Source organism: Lonchura striata, chromosome 1A (assembly GCF_050655825.1).
Source record: "Lonchura striata isolate lonStrDom1 chromosome 1A, ASM5065582v1, whole genome shotgun sequence".
Classification (NCBI taxonomy): Eukaryota; Metazoa; Chordata; class Aves; order Passeriformes; family Estrildidae; genus Lonchura; species Lonchura striata.
In genome coordinates this window covers 23,296,412-23,317,867 of record NC_140741.1, presented here as the reverse complement: position 1 = coordinate 23,317,867, position 21,456 = coordinate 23,296,412, and the positions used below count along the sequence as shown (strand labels likewise).

Below are 21,456 nucleotides of genomic sequence, written 5' to 3'. Positions count from 1 at the left end.
TCACAGTGCAAATAGGTATGACTAAAACATTGAAAATTAAGACTTAATTATTGACAGTTTTTATATTTTATATAAAATTATATATTTTATATATAAAATATTGTATATTTTTATATAAAAACTCCTGGTTTATATTTTATACTGATAGATATTAACAGCTGCGAGCAGGTGACATTGCTCAACAAATGAAGACAATGCATGTCTGAGAGGTGCCTCTACATTCTTCCAAATACAGGATTGCAGTCTAAAAAAATTATAATCCTATAACCACGCACATCAGAGATAATAAAAAATAAAATCCATCTTCTTACATAGTATTGACAGACACTTAGGGAAAGGAAATACTTGCTTGTAACTGCAAGAAGTTTCTGTCAGGCAACATCCTGGTGTATTTCCTTAGATGTTGTGGTAGATTCAGAAAAGGAGCAGTACCTTATTGCTTTTGTTCACACAACAGTCTCATCCATATATAATCACCTCCATATATAATAGATCCATATATATTATCACCTCCAGATAAAACATGGAGGTGATAAGCCCCACAGCTTTAGACTTGCAAAACGTTTCAATTTATGTGTAATGTGTCAGAAGTTGCCTCACATTGTCAAAGCCAGCACATGCTGCAGTACAACAAGCACCTGATTATGAGCACCACCTCAGGATTTTCAGTGCAAATGACAAAAGTGGAAAAAGTGTGCTTCTTTACCTTCTTCTGTAAACTGCCACCCAAATTTGCGTGAATCTTGCAAGGCTTGTCCCAGTAAAGCTGCCTGGTGCATCAATTTTTTAGGTATACAGCCCACATTTACACATGTTCCTCCAAGACCTGAGAAAAAGGAACAGAATGTGGTTTTCAATCAGTGTAGCAGATTCCAAAAATGAGAATTAGAGTCTCTGAGCAAAGCTCCTTTAAAACAGGATTGCAATGAAGAGAAATTTACCCCATGAGCTTCCCTGAGGTGTAGGCGTGACAAAGTCCAGCACCATCACTTTCTTTTCATATTTGGCAGCCTCCTGCAAAACGAATTAAATAAGACACATATCTAAATATTTGAGGTTAAATTTGGAGTAGACTATAACATCATGCATTGCTGAAAAGCTTTGTGACTTTTAATTAAGTTACAATAAATGATTTGCAAGGGAACAGACAGTCATTAATCTTCTGAATTTATCTGTGCATTCAGTAGGAAAAAGAAGATGAAAGGCAAAAAAAGGTATTCATCCTACTACAAAACAGCATGGCACCAGCTGATACAGAGGAGACTCTGTGAGTCCAACCTCCTCTTCACTCCTCCATCCTGTCACTTTGTTCAGACTAATTCCCAACATACCCATTTACATTTAACCTACTTAACAAATTCCTAATTTATCTAGTTTTCCCTTCAAAGATGGTTTCTCCAGCATTTGTTCGAAAACACATCAGAAAATGACACAAGCAGTCACATGGCCAAGCATGACAACCTTAACAACTCTGTGATTCTATATTTCCTCTAAGAAGTTTCATTAGCAAATCTACAATTAATGCCTGTAAATGATACTGAGAACTATATACTAATTTCATTGCTCCCTTTGTGTTTTCTTAAGAAAAAGGCAAAACTGACATCAGTAACTGCTGTCATGGAAAAGTACTTAGGCAAGCACTAGGTAGCTGTGAAATGACAGATTCCTCCCATTAGATGAAGCAAAATAATTTTGCTACTTGGAGTAGCCACAACTATGCTGGCATCATATGATGAATTCTTAGACATAGGAGCAGTAACAACTATATGAACAGGATATTACTCTAAGGCCTTGGGTTTGGTTTGGGAGGAGCTGGACAGCCTTCAGCGTTCTGTTACCAGTAATACTTGTTAATCAAAATACTTGACAATCAGAATTTCAATTTCAAATGTACCTTACTTCATGCAAAATGCAAATCACACTTCAAATAACACAGGCTACAGACACCTTCAGAAAATATTGCTGTACTGGATTCCAATAAAGATCTAATCTGGCCAAGAAGCTAATTCCTATCCATTAGCAGCACTTCTGAGAAAGTTCCTCAGAAAGGCACTTAGGGACTGAGACATGTCATTAAAGCTGCTTTATGATGACAACTCTTCTGCACTGCTCCAAAGAGCCTTACCAGGGTTAGCTAAGCAGAATGCATGGATTCCCAAGCTTCTGTCAGCTACATGCTCACATAACCCAGCACAGATCTTTGCAGAGATCACACACAGATACAACCACTTCTGAGTGGGCTGAGTGATCTGCTCACAGCCACAAACATGCCCTGCAGGCTCCCAAACCTTTTGGGGCTCAGGGCAATGCTGCAGGAACACAGGAAGGCTGCTCAGGGAGCTGTTCTGTGTGAGATGAGAACAGGGGCCTGGCACCATTCTGAGCCTGCAGCTGGGGTGTACCAAGTCAGCCTGGCAGTGTTCACACTCCCTGTGGAGAATTGCCTCCAAAGGAACAAGCTCTGGGCACAAGGTAGAGAAGAAGATGTGCACACAAGTGCGCGTGTCAGAGTGAAAAGCACACATTTAACCAATCTAGGTAAACTGCTGCAAACCTGAGTGTAGATATCTGGAACTTTGTATGAGATCTGTGCAGCTGGGGTTGTTTTTCTGTTGTTTTTGTTTGTTTGTTTGTGTTTGGTTTTTTGTGTTTTGCTTTTTGTTTTTTCAAAGCACTGTCAACTGACATTCATTTTTAAAACATTGAACAATCCAAGTAAAAGTCAAAAGTTTATGTGTGTAAAACTGTTCCACTTCAACTACATGAAACTGATTTGAAATACACACACATTACTACTGATAGGGATGTTGAAATTATTGATCTACCACCTTCTGTTCTACTTAACAATCAGTTGAGGACAGTGAGAATCAATATACTTCACACATTTAGTCGAAGGAATTAGTTTACCTTCCTACTGCACACCTTTTCAGTTCTACATCTGAAAAATGATGCAATAAACATCACTGTGTCATTTGGTCTCCTTATGGAAATTTCAACAGCTGGCTTCTTATTACTGCAAACTCTTTTTGCATTACTGCAAACTCTAATTTACTCTTGTTACTCTCTCCTGTCCCTTAGCAAACAAGGATTTGCTTCTCTTTGTGGTTGTTAGAATTTTCATAGATCTTTCTTTCAGTCCTCAATGGCAACAGTGCCTCTGTTGGTAGGAAAGCAGTAAACTACCAAAATAGACTATGGATCTACATCTGTGTATCTACAATCCACCACCCAGCCTGCACATTTCTGTTATAACAGAAATACTTCTAAGGGACCAGGGCTCACTGTGAATCCAATACTATTCTAAAATATTTTCTCCTTATTTTCTTTCTCTCTGCAATGACCTCTTCCACTTCTTGAGAACAAAATAAATGCTCCCAACTGAGCATTAATTACTAGGATTAATCCAGCTCCAGGTCTTGAACAGCAAAGTAGTTTTATTTACAGGAATGCTCAATTCACTTCTAAATATCTAATCCTACCACAGACAGAAGAGACACAATGTGCCTAACTACTGATGTAAAGGAGAGCTACTAACTTATATTAAATTTCTTCAAGTTTAAAATATTTGGGGTTATGATGGCTCTAAGAGCTGGTATATATTGTACCACTGTGAATTTTTTTCTTTAATTCTAGATATACTTCTAATAGCAATATCCTAACAAAATCCCATCATTCATCTGGCTGTAGGCAGGAAAAACGAGACCCTAGAAAGGAAGGGTGAGACCATAGCTTAAGTATAGCAAAAATCTCCATTTATCTAACTATGTAAGCTCAAAAATCACAGACTCTCCCCCATTGCCAAGAATTAAAACAAAATACACAAGTATATCTGAAAATATAGTACTTCTATACAAAAGTAGATACCTCCTAGTGTTTATTTTGAATAGAACCTTTTCACTGTTTAGTTGAGTTTAAATTCAACTACTAATAAACACTAGTAGTAGTTTTGCTGGAAACCTGCTCTTTTCCAGCAGCATCATCTCCCATAAATGTTTCATTCTAGCAAGGGGTATTAGGGAATATTAAGGAGTATATCATGTTTTCCTTCTTCAGAACATAAAGAAAATAATATTGTATAATTGGCACTAACCAAAATGGTGAAAAAGTGAAATAGTGAAAGAAATTTCAGAGATCAGACAAAAGTTTTATACCCCTACAGTGTTAAAGATACCAAATCCAAGACACTGGGGATGTCACCCACCTACTTACAAGGAAAGTATAAGCGTGTATTTTCCCCCTCATACCTTGGCAGCTGCCAGACCTCCTGAGCCTCCACCAATGACAATGAGATCATAGTCATAGGAATCCGGTACCGGCGTAAGCCCGTTCACTTCCATTGTTTTCTGAGGATTGTCTGCTTCCTTATGTGCCTGAACAGAGAAAACAAAAAGTATTAGGGAATATTGAAACATTACCCATAGTGTTCATAAATTAGTATTTTCAGTAGCAAAAATTGTGATAAGGGAACATAATTGCATCTGAATTTTCTGAGCTCTGTTTTTAATTAGCTTTTAATTTCATCTTCCTAATCCATCTGTGAATAGCTCCATACCTGTCAGATACTGAACTATAAATTTTCTTGTTTGTTGGAGCACTGGGCTTCCTTGCAGAGTGTAGTTTCACACAACAATGCAACCCTAGAGCCTCCTCATACTGTATTCCAGGAGGAGATACGTAACTGCTGACACAAGCATTCCATTAATTTATTTTATTCTTTTCATCTGCCCTGGACTTTTCTAATTAGTGTTTTCCCTCTCCTCCTGCATATGCGTGTAGGAAAATACAACAACCCCATGCGACGCTGTACTAATCCCCAATAATTACCAGCCTTACTAACAGAATGTACAGAACTGAATGAAGAAAACCATGTCTGAAAGCTGTGTTTTTGTAATATGCCAGTGTTTATCATTGCTTTGGTTTAGCATAATTTTGGCATTAAATGGATCAAGTATGACCACTATGGTTTCACAAAGGATTTAATTTTTTTAATCACAGCTACTACTACAGAAAAACTACCCATTAGTCCTAAAAATGCATTTTGGCAGCTTATGCCACAAAGAACATGGCACTGTCTTCATATACACTTTCTAAAATGAGCCTTTATACTTCATTTCTGAAACTCCAATTTATGATGGCTTCAGACCTTCAAGCCTTTGGAATTGTGGTAAAATTCTCAATGCCTCTCAAATTGCAGGACAAGATCTGGGGTGAGTAAAAGTCAGATTCTTTAGCTGATGTAAATCAGTGAGCATCAACTAAAGTAATGAAAACTTTTAAGAACAAACCCAAAAATTAAGAAACACATACTTTGCCACTTTACAAATAGGTGTTTCTGTCTGCCTAACGTGGTAGGACTTGATTCAGTACTACTGGAATAGTTATGGCAAATCAAAGCAAAGAGAAAAGACCAAAGAAGTTTCCCTTGTCTTTTCATCTTAATTTTGTTTTGCATTAAACAGCCCTTTGTACTCAACCCATTCTACTGTTCCTTTCCTCTGAGGTTATTCCCTCCCCGTCACCTTCCTCTGAGGTTTGATTAGTCCCTCTCTAGAACTATGTCTACCCTACTGACTGCTGTCAGTGCAGCCATCCCACTGACAAAAATCCCCTATTGCTCAGACAAATTACACAGCAATGTCATCAGAAATTCAGGCTGTGCATCTGCCTGGACAAAATTAGATTGTAGTAGTATTTCATTACCCCAGGCAGCATGTTAATAGTAGAAACGAAACCTAGAAAACACCTGAGGCCACTGTGAAGACATCCAAAAATACCTCATTCTCTTTTGTCCTCTCCTCCTGTTCCACCACCCCAGCACACACCCCTACCACTGAACCTACTTTGCAATTGGTTCCCTTTCTTCTATTTTTCTAACACAGCCATCAGCCAGGATCAAACTTCCTACCACAATAAGAGCAGAGAGGCATGTATTGATATACAGCTTCACTTCATTTGTACTTAGAGATGTAAAATGAGAAAAACAGTGCCATTCTTTTCCAAAGCACACCTTCTTGCTAGCTTAGTGGAAACAGGATGGTGTGAAACATAAAGGGAGACCAACTCCCCCACAGTCATCAGACCCAGCTACTGAGAATGGTATCTTTATGAGGCACAGAAGGAAACCACACCAACTACTCATTTGCTTAGATCACTCCTTATATCATACTACCTCTTTTTTTTCTCCTTTTAAGAAAAATGCTCTATGTTTTCACATGGATTTAAAAACTTCATTTTTTATTTCCTAATGTTTGGTTAATTTCTCATTAATTCTTCATAATAACTCTTTATGAAAACATATTAAAAGTTTAGATTAGACAAAGTAGATTATAAGCTCCCTCTCTTCCTCCTAAACCCTGCTCCAAAGCAGCCAGGCTCTTGACAAACTCCACATCCCATTTACTGGGGAAACTTCTTCATGACCATGATCCCATCCTGAGAACAGATCTCCTCTTCACCCATGAACTACACATTTTACAATAAAGTCTACATCCTGGTTATTTTTCAATATCAAAACTAAATTACAGACTTTGAAATGTATCTCCCCATACCTTTAAAGCTCTCTCATGACCTCCTATTTGCTTCTCCCGTACAGAAGCAATGGGCTGGGAAGTTTCTGCTGCTGCTTCGCGCTGTCCTTCTCGCAGCTTCGGGGCTCCCCCTGTGAAATCAAGGGTAAAATAACGTAGTGTCTGCAGAGACGTCCTTTATGAGGGCTGTGCTCCTTGAGAGAAATCATCTGGGGGAGTGGCCTGGCAGCTTCATCGCTTCCTCATCTGTGGCATGTCTGTCCCAGGGGAGAGTTTCCTAAGGCCACTCATGACTCATTTGCAATGTTAGGATGACTTGCGATATTTTCCTGCTGAATAAAATCTCATACGAGAGTTGGCTGAGATTTCAATGCCTTTGGCCAATCTAACAATATGCTTGGATCAAAGAAAGGAAATCATATTTCCTGTGGCTAAGCCTGAAACTTCAGTCTTAAAAGAGCATGATGATTTTTATCTTTCTTGCCCAGAAAGTGACACATAAAGTTCGTACTTTTTAAACTTAATTAAAAGTTTTTCGTTTTCTCCTGCAATTAGTTGCCTGGAAACTCAGTTCAATGTATTGATAAATGTATTCAAAAGGCTGGAAAATATCAGTTTTCCCACTCATAACTGTTCTTTCATATATATATTATATATATACATATATATATATGTATATGTATAAATGAAAGAACATTTTCTTTTCACTAAAATGCTTAAACTTTTATATTGGTTATATATTACCATTATAAAAGTTTAAGCAGATTAGTGAAAAGAAAAAAAAAAAACATTTGCACACAGTGAAACTTTATTTGATGTGGCATTGAAAAAGACAAACGTGGAAACTCTAATAGTTGATTGGAATGCATTATTAGCTCTGCCTTCCTCCACATAACTCTGAATTTCCAATAAATGGGTCAGTACACAGTTGTTTGTACTTAATCACACACCTGCTTTGCACTGTACAACCAGCATTAATTAGCAGACACTGACATGTGTCCATACTTAGAGAAATAGCCATACTGAATGCTATGTAGACATTCCTTGGGCACTGAGCCCACAGACCCGAAAAATATTCATATACACGCAAATGAAAAAAGGCAGTCATTGAAAACTGGTCTGTAATCTTGTCATTTCTGACTTGTTCCCTGATACTTGTTGCTAAAATTCCTTTATCTCACAAAGATACTGGAAGAGTACTTTGGTGATGTTGGTAAAGAGGTTTAAAAATCAGAACTCTTAACTCACTATTAGCGATGGAGACTATTTTCCTGTTCTAGATGGGGAACACACACATGTGAAAAAAGAAAAGAAGACAGGTTTTGAACAGCCTTCACAAGGGATATTTTTTTGCTTCACTATATTATATTAAAAGTACAGTCCTGTGTGTACCTGAAGCAACTGCAGGAGTATTTTATTTCTGCAAGTTTGAACAATCTCAGGAATGTTCACCTAAAACTGTAGTTTCAATGAAATAAAATCTAGTCATTAGCCAACACAGGCACTTGTATAAATATCTCTAATTATTTTCAGGTAGATCTGTGCCAGAGGTACCAAGTTTTAGCAATAGCCCCAAAACCCAAAGGCAACCATAGCCCCTGGCAAAGACTTGAATGAGTTTGTATGTTGGCTGGCTCTGCTTCTGGGGCCCTCTCCCTTGTTGGTTTGGGCAACCTGCCACAGGCAGCATGACAAAGCAGAAAGTGCTCTGTGTGTCACCAGCTTGCTCTCCATAAAATTCCATCCGTTAACAGCAATTGTGATAACCCACAGTCCTGGTGAATAATTGATACTTTCCAAAAACAAGTCAGCAGACACCTTTTTTCAGAGTGAGACTGCTAAAGAGAACCTGAACCAAAGATCTGCTCTGGATAACCCCCCCGAGATGTGGTGCTGAGGATGATTCTCTGCCTGGTACATATGAGAGTTGTTCAGCAAGTCTGTAGCAGGGAAGCCTAGTAAGGCTCTTGCCCTGCACTACCACCAACTTTTGGTTTTGCTAGTCCCAGCCTAGGAGGTGGTGGCTGGTTAGGTGGCCTTCCTTATGTCCTGCCAAGTGCTCCTTGATATGGGGCGAGTCAGTCTAACCAACCAATACTAAAAAAAGGGGGACAAGTTTATTTGCTTCCCCCACACTGGCTTTTCCCTTTTTGGTGTCTGCATACTTGGCACCAGTTTTGGCAGTCTTCAGACTCATGCATGAGCTAAATCAACTCATTAACCTAGGAGAAAACTAACCCAGGAAAAGAAAAGTTGTGGATGGTTTCTCACCAGTCTAACAAGCTCAGCCAGCTCAGGGAACAATCCTGTGATCACCACAGCTGGTGCCAGGACAAAGGCATTACCAGACCAGTAGAGAGTAAGAAGAGGCAGCAACACCTCTCACTGGTAGTGGCAAAACTGCCAGTTTTGCTAAGAACTTGTTAAACCAGAAAAAAACCCACCTGGGGAGATAAAAAAATTACAGTGAAACAACTATGGCCTTTTCAGCCTATATCCTTCCTTACTGGGAGGCAGCTTCCCCACAAACCAAAGTCCTCCCTATCACTGAGGCTTCTGAACTTTTGACTGTTGTGTAACTTCTGGCTAGAATGAAAAAAAGGCATGATTGGTTTCAGAAGGCTTTGATCAGGTGGGAACAAGACCAGCCCAACCTAACAGCCTGGACAAGCTTTGTAAGCAGAACTGCTCCAGGATAAGAATTGCCTTACCCTGCAAAAGTGATCCAGGGATCCCACCAGCTGCAGAGACAGGACATGGGCACCCATAGAATGCACTTGCCTTTCAACTACTCACTCTGAAGGTCTAGAAGTGGTGGTTCAAGGCAAAAGTTTCCACTGATTTACACAGAGTTTCTGTATCATAGAAAAGAACACTACCAACAAGAACAAACTTCACATTTTCACGAACTATAATTTAAGAAAATAGTTGTGTCTACTCCAGGAGTTCAGAAGACATCTCTAAATTTGTAATGTTTCTGAACAAACACATAAATTGCTTTACAGCCCTGTCTTCAGGCATTTGGGAAGTACAGGCTATTTCATATGACAATGAATATTTACCTTATGTCAAAGTGATCTTTGTATGTTGAGAAATTTTCAGGTTTTCTTTCTTCTAGATTTGCTCATTTCTGCACTATCCTCACAGGTCACTACCTCCCCTATTGTGCAAACTCAAACATTTGGTAGTGACGACAACAGAGCCATTATATCATTCAGATTACAAGGGAAAAACCCTGAGTCCTTAAAAGATACACCTGCAGCCTGGATCATATCACAAATACACACTGAGAGGTTGCCTTGAAATCAGCTGAACTGACAAAACTGAGAGGAAATGGAACCCTGTGACCTTGTTGGCACGGTGCTGTTTGCTTTACCTACTAAATTGTCTTTGTCCCAGTTATGAATTTTCTCACCTTCACTCTTCCAATTTTCTCCCCATCCCACCAGGAAGGAGTGACTGGGGCTGAGCTGTCAGCTGGGCTCCCAAATACAGAACCCAAGTTCAAATCCAAAAACCAGTCTTTAAGACTTGACAAACAAAAGAGTCAAGTACATTTTCCGAAGAAATCAGAAATTCTCTGAACTATGTTATTGCTTATATTTATCCAGTGTGTTGCTGCAAAACCCTTAAATTTTAATTCTATTTTTGTTCATGCCCTTTTCATATCTTAGAGCTTAAAACTCCTTCCATTTAAAAAAGGGACTGCTTGAATGGGATTAACATCAAGGCATAATGTGGAATAAATGAACTTCACAACTAGTTGAAGCAAGGGCTCTACTCTGTCAGATTTCTGTTAGCAGAGTCCTGACAGTGGTACATAGTAATAATCCAAAACACCTATTTCCTTCACGAAAATATACATTTGTTGTTTTTACCACAACTGTTTGCATACAAAAAGCATTTAAAGTACATTCACAAGTAGGAAAACATTTAGATACAAACTTTCTTCTGGGAACTTTCCAATCTAAATGTTGAGTTCTCTAACCCAGAAGAGAAAAAAGCCCTCATCATTCTCAGCCAAACAAATATAGTTAATATATAAAAAAGGCAGAAAACTGCAGAAAGTCCCAGAGCACAGTATTCTCAAAGAACAGTAAAAATCTACTGACAACTGTTAATCTAACCTCTGCATAGCAGGACAGGAATTACAAAACCAGGACCAACCAAAGAAGAAACACTGACAGAGGAATGATGAACGCCAGATCAAATGAAATACAAACTTTCAAGTGACATCTGAGAGCCTGAATCAAAGCTCTCTATACCCAGCAGAAAAGTTCCCACTCAAAAATAGCATTAAGTGACAAAATTCAGCCTTTCAGGTTAATTTTCCAATGAACATTTGGGGACTGACTCAACAACATCCTCCAATCAGCTTTCCACTCAAGGTCAGGACTGTGTTTGGAGGGCTACAATCCACCACCTTTCCATCCAAGAGAAACCTAGGGCAAAACACTCAGCACTCAAACATCCCCTTCTCTAACAATCATCCACTCAAATTTATAATCTGCCTCATACAGTTAGTCTGAAAAAAGGGGTTCTGAAACAGGTCTCAGCTTCTAGTTCCTAGCAAAAGAAATAATTTCTACTTCCAGGCTTATTTTTTTTTTTTTTCCTTTTCTAAGTATTCATGCAGCTACCACAGAGTCCAACTGCTTTATGAAAAAGTATATTACTTTAGTGATTTCAACAGGGACATCATTATACTCCTTGGTTTGTTATGAAGTAATACAAGACAAGTTTCTGCCATAATAATTATGGAACTTAAAATCCCACTCCAACAAGACCTGGGCTTTCTCACAGACTTTCCTAGTAGTGCTCTCACCCACAGAAGTTTCTCAGCAGTATCAGGTAGTGGGTACTTACCCTTGAAAGTCTTCAGCCATTCCTTATTCCTTATGTAATTGTTTACAGTAAACCATACAGGAATTAGCCAGGTTGCTCTAATTAGCACTAATAGGGATGTTTTCTGCAAGCATAACATCACATGATGACTTCAAGTATTTCCAGAACATCTACAATACAAACTCTGGCTTTAACAGAATAAGCTGTACAAATTTAACTAAAGTAACTTTCAGCTTCTCTCTCCTCAGTAAAAGGCAACAAATCTAACATTAGTTATGTATCTTGGACCACTTTAATCTTCAATTTTATTTCATTGTGAACTAAACTAAGTAGGTTATGAAAATCTTAATATAAAACTTGTCTGCCTCTGGAACTGTGGTAAAAGCTACAATATCTCAGATAACAATTTATATGCAATCTTTATGGAAAGTATCATCTTCCAATACCAGTAATTTTAACATAGATTTTTTGTCTATTTCCTTCAAAAGTCACAGTTGCTTTGGGATTTACCCATATAAGTTAATGCTTTGTCTAATCTAAATCAAAACAAAGGAAGCTGGGTTCTGATATAACTACCTGTAAAGTGTATCATGCTCACAGTGCCATCCATACTGACTCATCCTTTATTTGGGATGACCTGAAAGAGCTGAGCTTCCTGACTTTTCTTCTTGAAATTCCTGTGGCCAACACAAATTTGTGGTTCCCACAAACTGTGATTCATATTCTCATGCTACCTTTTTTTTAATTCCTGGTCACTAAATAAACAACTGACACAAGGAGGAAGCATCACCAGCCTCACTTGAATAAGTGTGGCACCTCAGGCCAGAGAAGTAAAACAGCAGGGATGGAACAGGATCTCCTGGTGCCATTCATTAGTCCCTACTGCCACTGGCCATGCCTTTATAGTTTCTACCACAACTAAAGCCATTTATTCATTCACATATTTCTTTGTAATCAGGCTTACATTTGAGTCATAGAGAACATAAAAAATGGTGGAAAAAACCAACTCAGACACAATCAGGCTTTTTTGTCAAACAATCCAGTATTAAAATTGAACACAGTTAAAGGAAAATAAGCTCTTTGCAAGTAATCTTCCAGAAAGGGCATTAAGTTTAAGGTACAACACCAGGGAAAGTACCTTGGCTCAGAAACCTGTGATTTTCCATGTCCCCGCCCTGCCCAACTGGGACTTTTTTAAGAGGTAAGGAAAAAAACCCAGATATTTTAATCCAGAGTAATCAAAGATTTTTGTCTTTTAAAGAGAAAAGGACTTGAGTGGAAGCATTTAATTCTGCTTTTAGCAGCCCAGCAAGCAATGACACAGCATTTCTGCAAAGAGAGGGAAGCAGCACAGCCTAGCAGGTCGCTCACTGCCCTCTGAACTCTCCTGCCACCAAAGCGATGGACAAACCAACCCTGTGCACACGGCCGGCCCTGACAAAGGTCTGGCTGGGAACGGTTGTGAAGGGTGGCTGGAAAACAACAAATACCTTACACCTGTGAGCCAGGGCTAGCGAGAAGTGCTTGCTTTGTGTCAGGCTGTGCAAACAGCAGAGGAGATAAGGAAGTTAGGAGTTTCCTTACCACCATGCTGGGGATGCAATGACAGGACACAAAAGAGGTGACCGTGTCAAACAGCTCTTTCTTCCTTGAGCATCTGACTAAACAAGCAAAACAGGCAACTTTGCTAGAACAGAAGAGAAAATGAGATGATATCTCTGTTCACTTGGTAAAACCAGTTCATTAGCAGATTCTTAAGAAAAACTAGGGCTACACTAGACTAAGCCACTACTGATTTCTATGGAAATAAAAGTATTTGCATGCTCTACTTACTTCCTCTTTGCATTTGTATCTCTTTTATGCAAAAGACAGTGCTGGGCCAGATAGGGTTGTAATAGCCAAAAATTATTTGGGATCACACAATTCTATAGAGTCTACCATAAATGAATCCCTTTACATACTCAATACTACAAGGAATAAAGAGTACACATAGGAAAGGCAATAAACTCTGGAAAGCAAAAGGTGTGAAATTTTTCGAAGAAAACCAGAGGGTAAAACCAAACTGAAGATAAGGAAAAAGACAGGGCATCAGATATAACCAGGCAAGTTAGGGGATGGTTCTGCAAGGAAGACCTACAATGTGACACCATATTCAGAAAAGGAAGTTATTTAAAAGTACGAATGAGGAAAAAAATGAGCAAGCAAAGCAAAGAAAAAACCAACCAGGAAATACATGAGTTGAGCTATAAACTAGAAGGCAGTTGCATAACAATAGGCAGGTATAAAAAACCAGATATCAAAACCAAGGGATACATTATAGATATCATATCCTCAGGAGACAGCAGTGGTAAAGAAAAAGGAGACTAATTTAGCAATTCAGTATACTAAGTAAGCCCCAGTCCACAATTTTATCTGTTATTTGGTTTGTTTCCTACAAGCACAATCAAAACAGAGACAAGGCACCCTTCCAAAGGGTGACTAAGATGGGCTTCATGGAGGAACAACCTTCAGACAGGAATAAGCAACGGAGTTCTATCTCCAAAGTTTTGAAAATATAGAAACCATAAAAAAGGACTGGAAAAGGGAGATGAATACTATACACTGTTGAAGGCCAAGCACCATTTCTGTTCACAGCAGAAATCAAGGGGATCGCACAGTTATTAACAAGGGTTGAGGAAATACATGGGCATCCATTAAGCTACATCCAGAATTTGAGTTCACTCTACATTTTTGCACAAAGAGTGCTATGACACATCCATTATTGTCACCTGAGCAACTCACATGTAAATTATATGGTCAACACATTTCCAGGAAATACTGCAAAAGTAAAAATATTTGGGGCCTCATTACTGTGACGCTCACCACATGTAAATGTCAACACAACCTAATTACCACTGGTGTTTGTACTACAGCACAGAACAAGGACCACCAAAGTGGATCCCCTGTTACTCCATCTCACAGTTATGCTGCATTCAGAGGCTCTCACATTAACACTAAAAATGAGGAACAGTTATGCTAAAACTACTTTTTAAACTGACTTTGTAGAATCCAGCCCAGATTTCATTCCCAGTCTACTTTCCAGGCCCACTAATGAGTGTGTCCTGAGTGCCCAGCACTGAGCAGCTTCAACTACAACAAAGTCAAACCAAACTTAAACAGCCCCTCATAATATTCAACTATGACAGTCTGGAATTAAAAAAAGCAGCACTTGACATTATAACAAGTTAGAGTCCCATAGAAACAAACAATATGTTTTATAAAACAAAAGCTGCAATCCAGGCTGCCTTAATTCTGAGATGTGTAAATTCAGTCCCTTATTGTACAGCTTTGAATTTTTTCCTTAATCCTTTCTACAGTAAAATACCTGTTTATAATCCAGAAATTTAAGTAAGTGTGGAGATAATTTAACAACAACAACAAAAAAAAAAATCAGGAAAATCACTGCCTTCTCAGTTGCTTCTAGTTTTCATACCTTTACACTCACAAAATGTCATAAATACTTCATGTGCAAAATGCAATTGTTGAAGTGTACTGAATGCTATTTGAAGATTGAGAATAACATTTTTGAAAGCACAAAGTAAAGACAAGGGAATGTATTTAAGAGCTTTGTTATGCAAACTGTATATAAGCACCCTGTCTTAACATTTTTACAATTTTCCTGTGATAAGCAACATTTTTTTTGCCAGTTGTGCTCATTGCCAACTTTCTACAGTTCAGTTTTTTAAACATTTTTAGATCTTACAATGAATTAATAACTGAATCTAATATTACCATTGATAAAAGATGGAAAGGTGAGAAAAAAAATCCAGAGAACAAATAAGAAATTCTTACAGCTATCAACAGCCCAGTTTCTTTCTCCTACTACACACATAAGTTTAAATATACTTTGTCCAAGGGACGTATATAGATATTAAAACAACAATCCTGCTTGGTATGACCAGATGTATAAAGGGGTTAATTTTAGATTTTTCATGTTTCAGAGTCAGGTAAATAATGAGTAATTAGCATATTTTGATTATATTTCAGGTTTCATGTAAATTATGTAAATGTAAATTATGTATCTCTGTTCCAATTTCTGTAAATTCTTTTGCTTTAGTCTTCTATGTAAGTTCTTCAACAGCACCCAAAACTCCTCTCATCTCTTGTCCTTTATGGATGCTAAAACTTTCATGTGTTCCTTTAGGAAATGGACATTAGGTTTCAATAGTAATTTACTCATAAGCAACTATCCCAGAAGCAAATCTACCTTGATCCTGAAACATAAACCTTGTCTCACAATTTAAACCAACTTTCCTGGAGAATTACTTTAAGGTGCTACCAAAAGTTGTAGAATAGGCAACAGGGAGTAGTAACATCTTAAATTGAAAAGCCAAACATACAGCAGAGCATATAAACCAAAGCCCAAACAACATATAGCCTAAATGAGTCAGCTTCACAATGCTGAAAATGCTCATTGAGATGCAAGTTTCATTTCTCAGTTTATGCCAGCAGATAGATTGTTGGCCAGAGAAACCAGGTTTGGGTATAAGTCCAGAGCAGCTCACTCTGCCCCAGACTCCAGCTACCACACCTGCACAGATTCCAGTGTCTGCTTTAAAACTAAATTAGGTACTTCTAAATCATAACAAAGTGGTGGCAGCATTAGGTAAGGGAACTGCTGTCAGGTCACAGCACTGTCCTGAAAGTACAAGGACAACTGGACTCTCTAGACAGTGGTTTGAGAGGTTTTTTTGTTTGTTTTTTTTTTTTTTTCCTTCCCCATTCCTTCTTCTTAGGATCAAGGAACATCTAGTGCTTCCAATGCTCAGACTGGAGGATTTAATGTTGGTATAATTGAAAGATCTAAGCAATATGGAGCCATAACAATAAGCCTATTTCAAGAGTTTTAACTGTTACAACCATTATTTTTGTATTTGCCAGCTCCTGCTGTGCCTTATGCAAATTCTTACTGCACAGGCATCTTTATTTTTTGTTTGCCAAGGTTTTGACAATTTCCACCTTTCATAATAAGACTTAAAATATCATGTAACACCTTAAAGCTCCCAAAGTGGTTTTGTGTCAATGTCCTCAAATTATTGCAAGTGTAAGAACACATTTAAAAACAGTCCCCTCTCCCAGGGATGCGGTAGAGCTGAAAACACTCCTATAGTAGTAAATGTTCAATGAAGTACTACATCCTAAGAGTGCCTTTTCATTCAGGCAGAGCTGCTGCTCAGTGCCAGATGTAAGCATAGATTAATTTTCAGGCCTTCATTACTTCGAGCCCATTATTTAGCTTCTTTCATCGGGTTTTATAGACCAGGTGAGAGCACGGTTAATGCTGCGCCCATGGAGCATCTCAGCCCGAAGCTCTGACTCTGACAAGGCACAGAGCAGTCAGCTGAAACACAAATCTCCCTGCTCTGTCGTGGGAAGATGCCTCAATCCTGGCAGTCAGAAATCCTGTCCATGGACCAGAGGGCCATTCAACTCCAAGCAAACTCCGAATGGTGTTCCTAACTCCAAATCTCGTTCCCTTCTCTGCACAGCCATCCTTCAGACCACACCGTGGCAGTCCCCGAGGACGGGGTACCACACCCAGCATCGCTCTGACCTGCCGTGAGCGGGACGATGCGCACAGCCTGCCCGATAAAGTCACTCAGAGGACAGCCGGGCGGCAGAGCCCGTGTTTGGGAGCAGACCCAGCACCCGCGGGACACCCGCGGCACCGCGCCGAAGGCAAGGTTCTGCAGCGCGGTACCCCGCGAGGCGCCCGGCCGCCAGCACGGGAGAGAGCCCCAACTCCGCCTTGCCGGCTGTTTCACGGGAAAACCAGAGCCGGAGCCCCAACTCCGCCTTGCCGGCTGTTTCACGGGAAATCCGGAGCCGGTCCCTCCGCCCGCCCGCCCGCCCCTCGGAGCCCGCCAGGTGCGAAGCGCCGCCGGCGGGCGCTGTCCGCGGGCAGCCGCCGGCTGCCTACCTGCCGGGCGCCGCCGCTCCGGGGGCGCGCCGCCGGGCGCCTGCCGCACCGCCTGGCTCTTCCGCAGCGTGCTGCCCATGGCGCGGGCCGGACAGGATGGGACGGGACGAAACGGGACGGGGTAGGATGGGATGGGGAAGGACGGGACGGGCCGGGGTAGGACGGGAGGGGACGGGCGCGGATCGCCGCCCCGTCCGCGGGGCGCCCCCCGGCGGCCGCGGCCCCTCGCTCACCCCCGCCCAGCGCGGCGCGGTCGCGATGGCGACGGACGCGGGCGGGCTCGGCCCGGGCTGGCGCTCCCGAGCGAGCCCTCCCTCCGGCGGGCTCTGGGGTGCTGGCGAGACAAGGGCGTTCAGGAGGTGTTCTGGGAGAGGTTTTGCCCTCACAAGCAATGGTTCGTGCTGAGAAATACATAGCTAGAAGGGACACTGCGACTGTAAGGTTACCTGCGTGAGGCTGCTCACACTGCTCCCGTCTGGGCTTTGCCACCACTACCTTACAGGGCTGCCGAGGCTGTGGCCCCATCCTGGTGGCTTACACTCAAATATGTAGCAAGAGGAGCAGCTGCCAAGGACTGCTGAAATCAGCTGAGAAGCCAAAGCAAGATGAAAGCTGTAACCCTCTAAACTACCACCAAGCCTGTATACAAATGTCCACTGTTATCGCTGGTCAATATGAACTTTCTTCATTCTCCTAGTGATTTGACCCTGGCTGGATACCAGACACCCACCAAAGCCCTTCTGTCCCTCCCTTCCGCAAGCAGACAGGGGAGAAAAAATGTAAGAGGGTTCATGGGTTGAGATAGAGTCTGGGAGAGATCATTCACCAAATGCCATCATAAGCAAAACAGACTTTAATTGGGAATGTTAACTGAATGTATTACTAAAAAAAACCCAGCAGGATAATGAAAAGTAAAATGAATCTTAAAAAACCTTTCCCCAGTCCTCCCTCTTTCCCAGTTCCACCTCCTCTCCCCCAGCAGCACAAGTAGACAGAGAATGGAGGTTATGATCGGTTCATCCCAGGGAGAAGAGTATCCTGTACCAGCATGGGGTCCCTCCCATGGGAGACAGTTCTCCATGAACTGCTGCAATGCGAGTCACTCTTCCACAGGGTGCAGTCCTTCAGGCACAGCCCGCTGCAGCCTGGGTCCCTCACAGGACCACAACTGCTACCCACAACTGCTACCAGAATCCTGTTCCAGTATGGAGCCCTCTCCCCACAGATTTGCAGGTCCTGCCTGGAGCCTGATCCAGCAGAGGTTTTCCAAGTGTTCACAGCCCTGTCTGGGGCACCTGCTCCAGTGTGAGTCTCTGTCATGGCCTGCAGGTGGATCTTTGCATCCCCATGGACCTCCATGTGTTGCAGGGGGACAGCCTGTTTCACCATGGGCTGCATCACAGCCTGCAGGGAATCTCAGCTCCTGCCCCGGCAGCACCTCCTCCCCCTCCTTCTCTACTGACCTTACAGTCTCCATATTCTTACTCCTCTTTCCTCTGTCTGCAATTACATCTGTACAATAATTTTTTTCCCCTTCTTAGAGGGAAAGCTCCTGGCATTTTCTCACAGAGGCCATCCTTGTAACCTCCCACTGCCAAAATTCAGCCACACAAACCCAACAAAACACTTCATGTGGAAAGAGACGTGTAACATTACATTAAACAAGACAATTTATCTGGTCAGTATTCTTGCTTACTGCAAACACTTGCATTTGCCTGAAAGGTTTTAAAATTATGCAAACCCAACCATTGATGGTTTTGTTGGTGGGTCTTCTTTTCAATTGAACTGATTGACTGCTGAGTTCTGTGGCTGAGTGAGCGTGAAGGATGCTGTGGCACCAACAAACGACAGTGAAATGAATGTTGTAGATCCAGGAACTCTTAGTCTTAGTGACCACTGTGTTGTTATGTTGCCCTGCATAAGTCCTAAGTGTTCCCCAGTGTACAATGTGTCATGTCTGCTTCAGTACTCTGCCACAAAAGGAATAATGAGCGGCCACAAAGGATCAAAAGAAAGGGAAGCAAGAGAATAGGATAATAACTTTGAGTCTTGATGTTTAAGAAGCATTGCCTCCCCATCCCCAGGTTTTTGCTCAGAGGACTTCAGCAGTGCCTATTTGTATTCCTGCATTACTCTTTTACTCTGCAATGATCTATCCAGTGCCAGCTGGGGTTTCAAACACAGAAAAAAATGCCTAAACTTAAGACTGTTAAGTGGAAACAAATCTCTGAACTTATGAGAATGACCACTGTGATTTTAGAAGTTATGTCTTCAATATAGCTATCTGTAACAGCAAAAATTATTATGATAATGAAGATAATAATTGTTGCAGGCATTCATGGATTATTATGGCTTCAGAAATACAGTTATTAAACTAATTTGCTGAACAAGCTTAGGGAAGCTTATTCTACCAAACCCATCTCAATATTTTCATTACATGAGGACTACCAGCTGGCAATTCAGCCAATTTGAGAAAAATTAAATTTTAAAAACCACCTTGCAGCTCTGTTATTCGTTCACAGTTTTTAATTTTGGTTATTCTTTTGCAATTATCTTTTAATCACATTTCCTTTCATTAAGAAAAAGGTCTTACATTGCTGCAGTGAAGATCCACTGAAGTAATGGAAAAAATTAAGTTCTACTCTTGAGATGTTTCATAAAACCAGTGCACATAAAAATCAGAATTACCCAGTGTCACTTATAATCAAGGAGTCTCACTGTAGAGCAATGGTGTGTTCACCACCTCTACAAATCACCAAGTTTATGTTAAATTAATACCAGTTCCTCTAACCTCCAGAAAACCTGCAATGTGTCATCTCTTACAGTCTATGACTCAGTATGGTTTACTTACAACTTTACTCAAAAAGCTTGAGAATCAAATATTTTAAGGACATTACAAACACAAGGATATGTCATTTTTAATCATATACCAATATGTGACCTGTAAAACCTAACTAAGACACGGGACATTTCCTTTGATAATTTTAAATCTGTTTGGAAAGTGGTAACTTCAAAAGCAGTTGTATACCTCACTAAACACAAAATTACTCTTACAGCTGTGGGGTGTGTTACACACTGGTATTCCCCTCATGGCACTTTAAAATATATTATTTTTAAACAGAAAGAAAGGGAAATGCCTGGTACTGTCAATACCCTAAATCACTTGGCACTATTAGAAGGATTTTATATATTTAAAGATATGAAGAGTTGAAGATTTTATCTATTTAAGGATATGGAACACAAACCTGAACTGAGACAGACGGTTTCTCCTGTTTGCTGGTTTTCCCATGGTTCTAAAGTTGAAATGTTTCCTGTTTGTAGAGTTAAGTTGTAGGTTTGTAACTTCCAAGTAATAAGCCTGCGGCATACCATTTTGAGAACTTCTATTGTTGGTAATTCTGCCTGACAGTTCCTGGGAATTAATGTGACAACTTCAACCATTTATAGGATGTATCACTGGTTGGGAGAGGCTAGGTGTGTCGAGTTGGGTGAAATCACCGGTGTCATCATGATGCCTTGTGAAGGCTGACCTAGAACAGAGGCTAGATGGGTTAAAGAATAAAGTAGGTGCTCATTAGAAGGACTCAATGGATACACCTTGGGCAGCACAAGAGCCCGGCCAGGGCTACACCCAAGATGAACCCAAAATGGTCACAAAATGGACAACCGGTCATGAGGTCTCTCATTTTTATAAGTTCTGGTTCATTAGCATATTGGAGTTAATTGTCCAGTTATAGCTTTAGCCCATGAAGTCCCATCCTTCTTGTTTTTCTCTCTTCAGTCCACCATTGTTTATGCTCTTGGGCGTGAAACTTGGATCGGTTGTCCTTGGTCCCCACCTAGAAAAGGAATTGTTTTGTCTAGCTACTCTCTGAAGAGAGCTTACCATCCCTTAATATGAAGCTCAGAACTACACACTAAAGCATCACAGAATCTGAAAAATATAGAAACTAAAACCTAAGGCATCAATCATGCTGTCTTGTCATCCTCTCTGCAAGGCGTCTGCAGAAGGATGACAAAGAACACTTTGCATTTTTTTAAAACAGCAAGGGGCAACTGTGACAGCTATTGCTGGTCTATAGCTGCCCAGATAATTTGGCATAGGGGACACCAACTCAACCAACC

At 40.6% G+C, this 21,456-nt stretch overlaps 1 protein-coding gene across 1 annotated transcript in view; it reads right to left on the bottom strand.

Moving 5' to 3' along the window:
* TXNRD1 (thioredoxin reductase 1) overlaps positions 1-17,498 on the bottom strand; it is a 36,264-nt gene extending 18,766 nt beyond the window's left edge. The window contains exons 1-5 of the mRNA XM_021536678.2: positions 17,332-17,498; positions 6,549-6,658; positions 4,245-4,370; positions 942-1,014; positions 707-826 (exon numbers count right to left, since the gene is read on the bottom strand). Coding sequence (XP_021392353.2) covers positions 707-826; positions 942-1,014; positions 4,245-4,370; positions 6,549-6,658; positions 17,332-17,410 — 508 coding nt within the window. The 5' untranslated portion in view covers positions 17,411-17,498. The remainder of the gene's footprint in view (positions 1-706; positions 827-941; positions 1,015-4,244; positions 4,371-6,548; positions 6,659-17,331) is intronic.
* Positions 17,499-21,456: the final 3,958 nt, after the last annotated feature.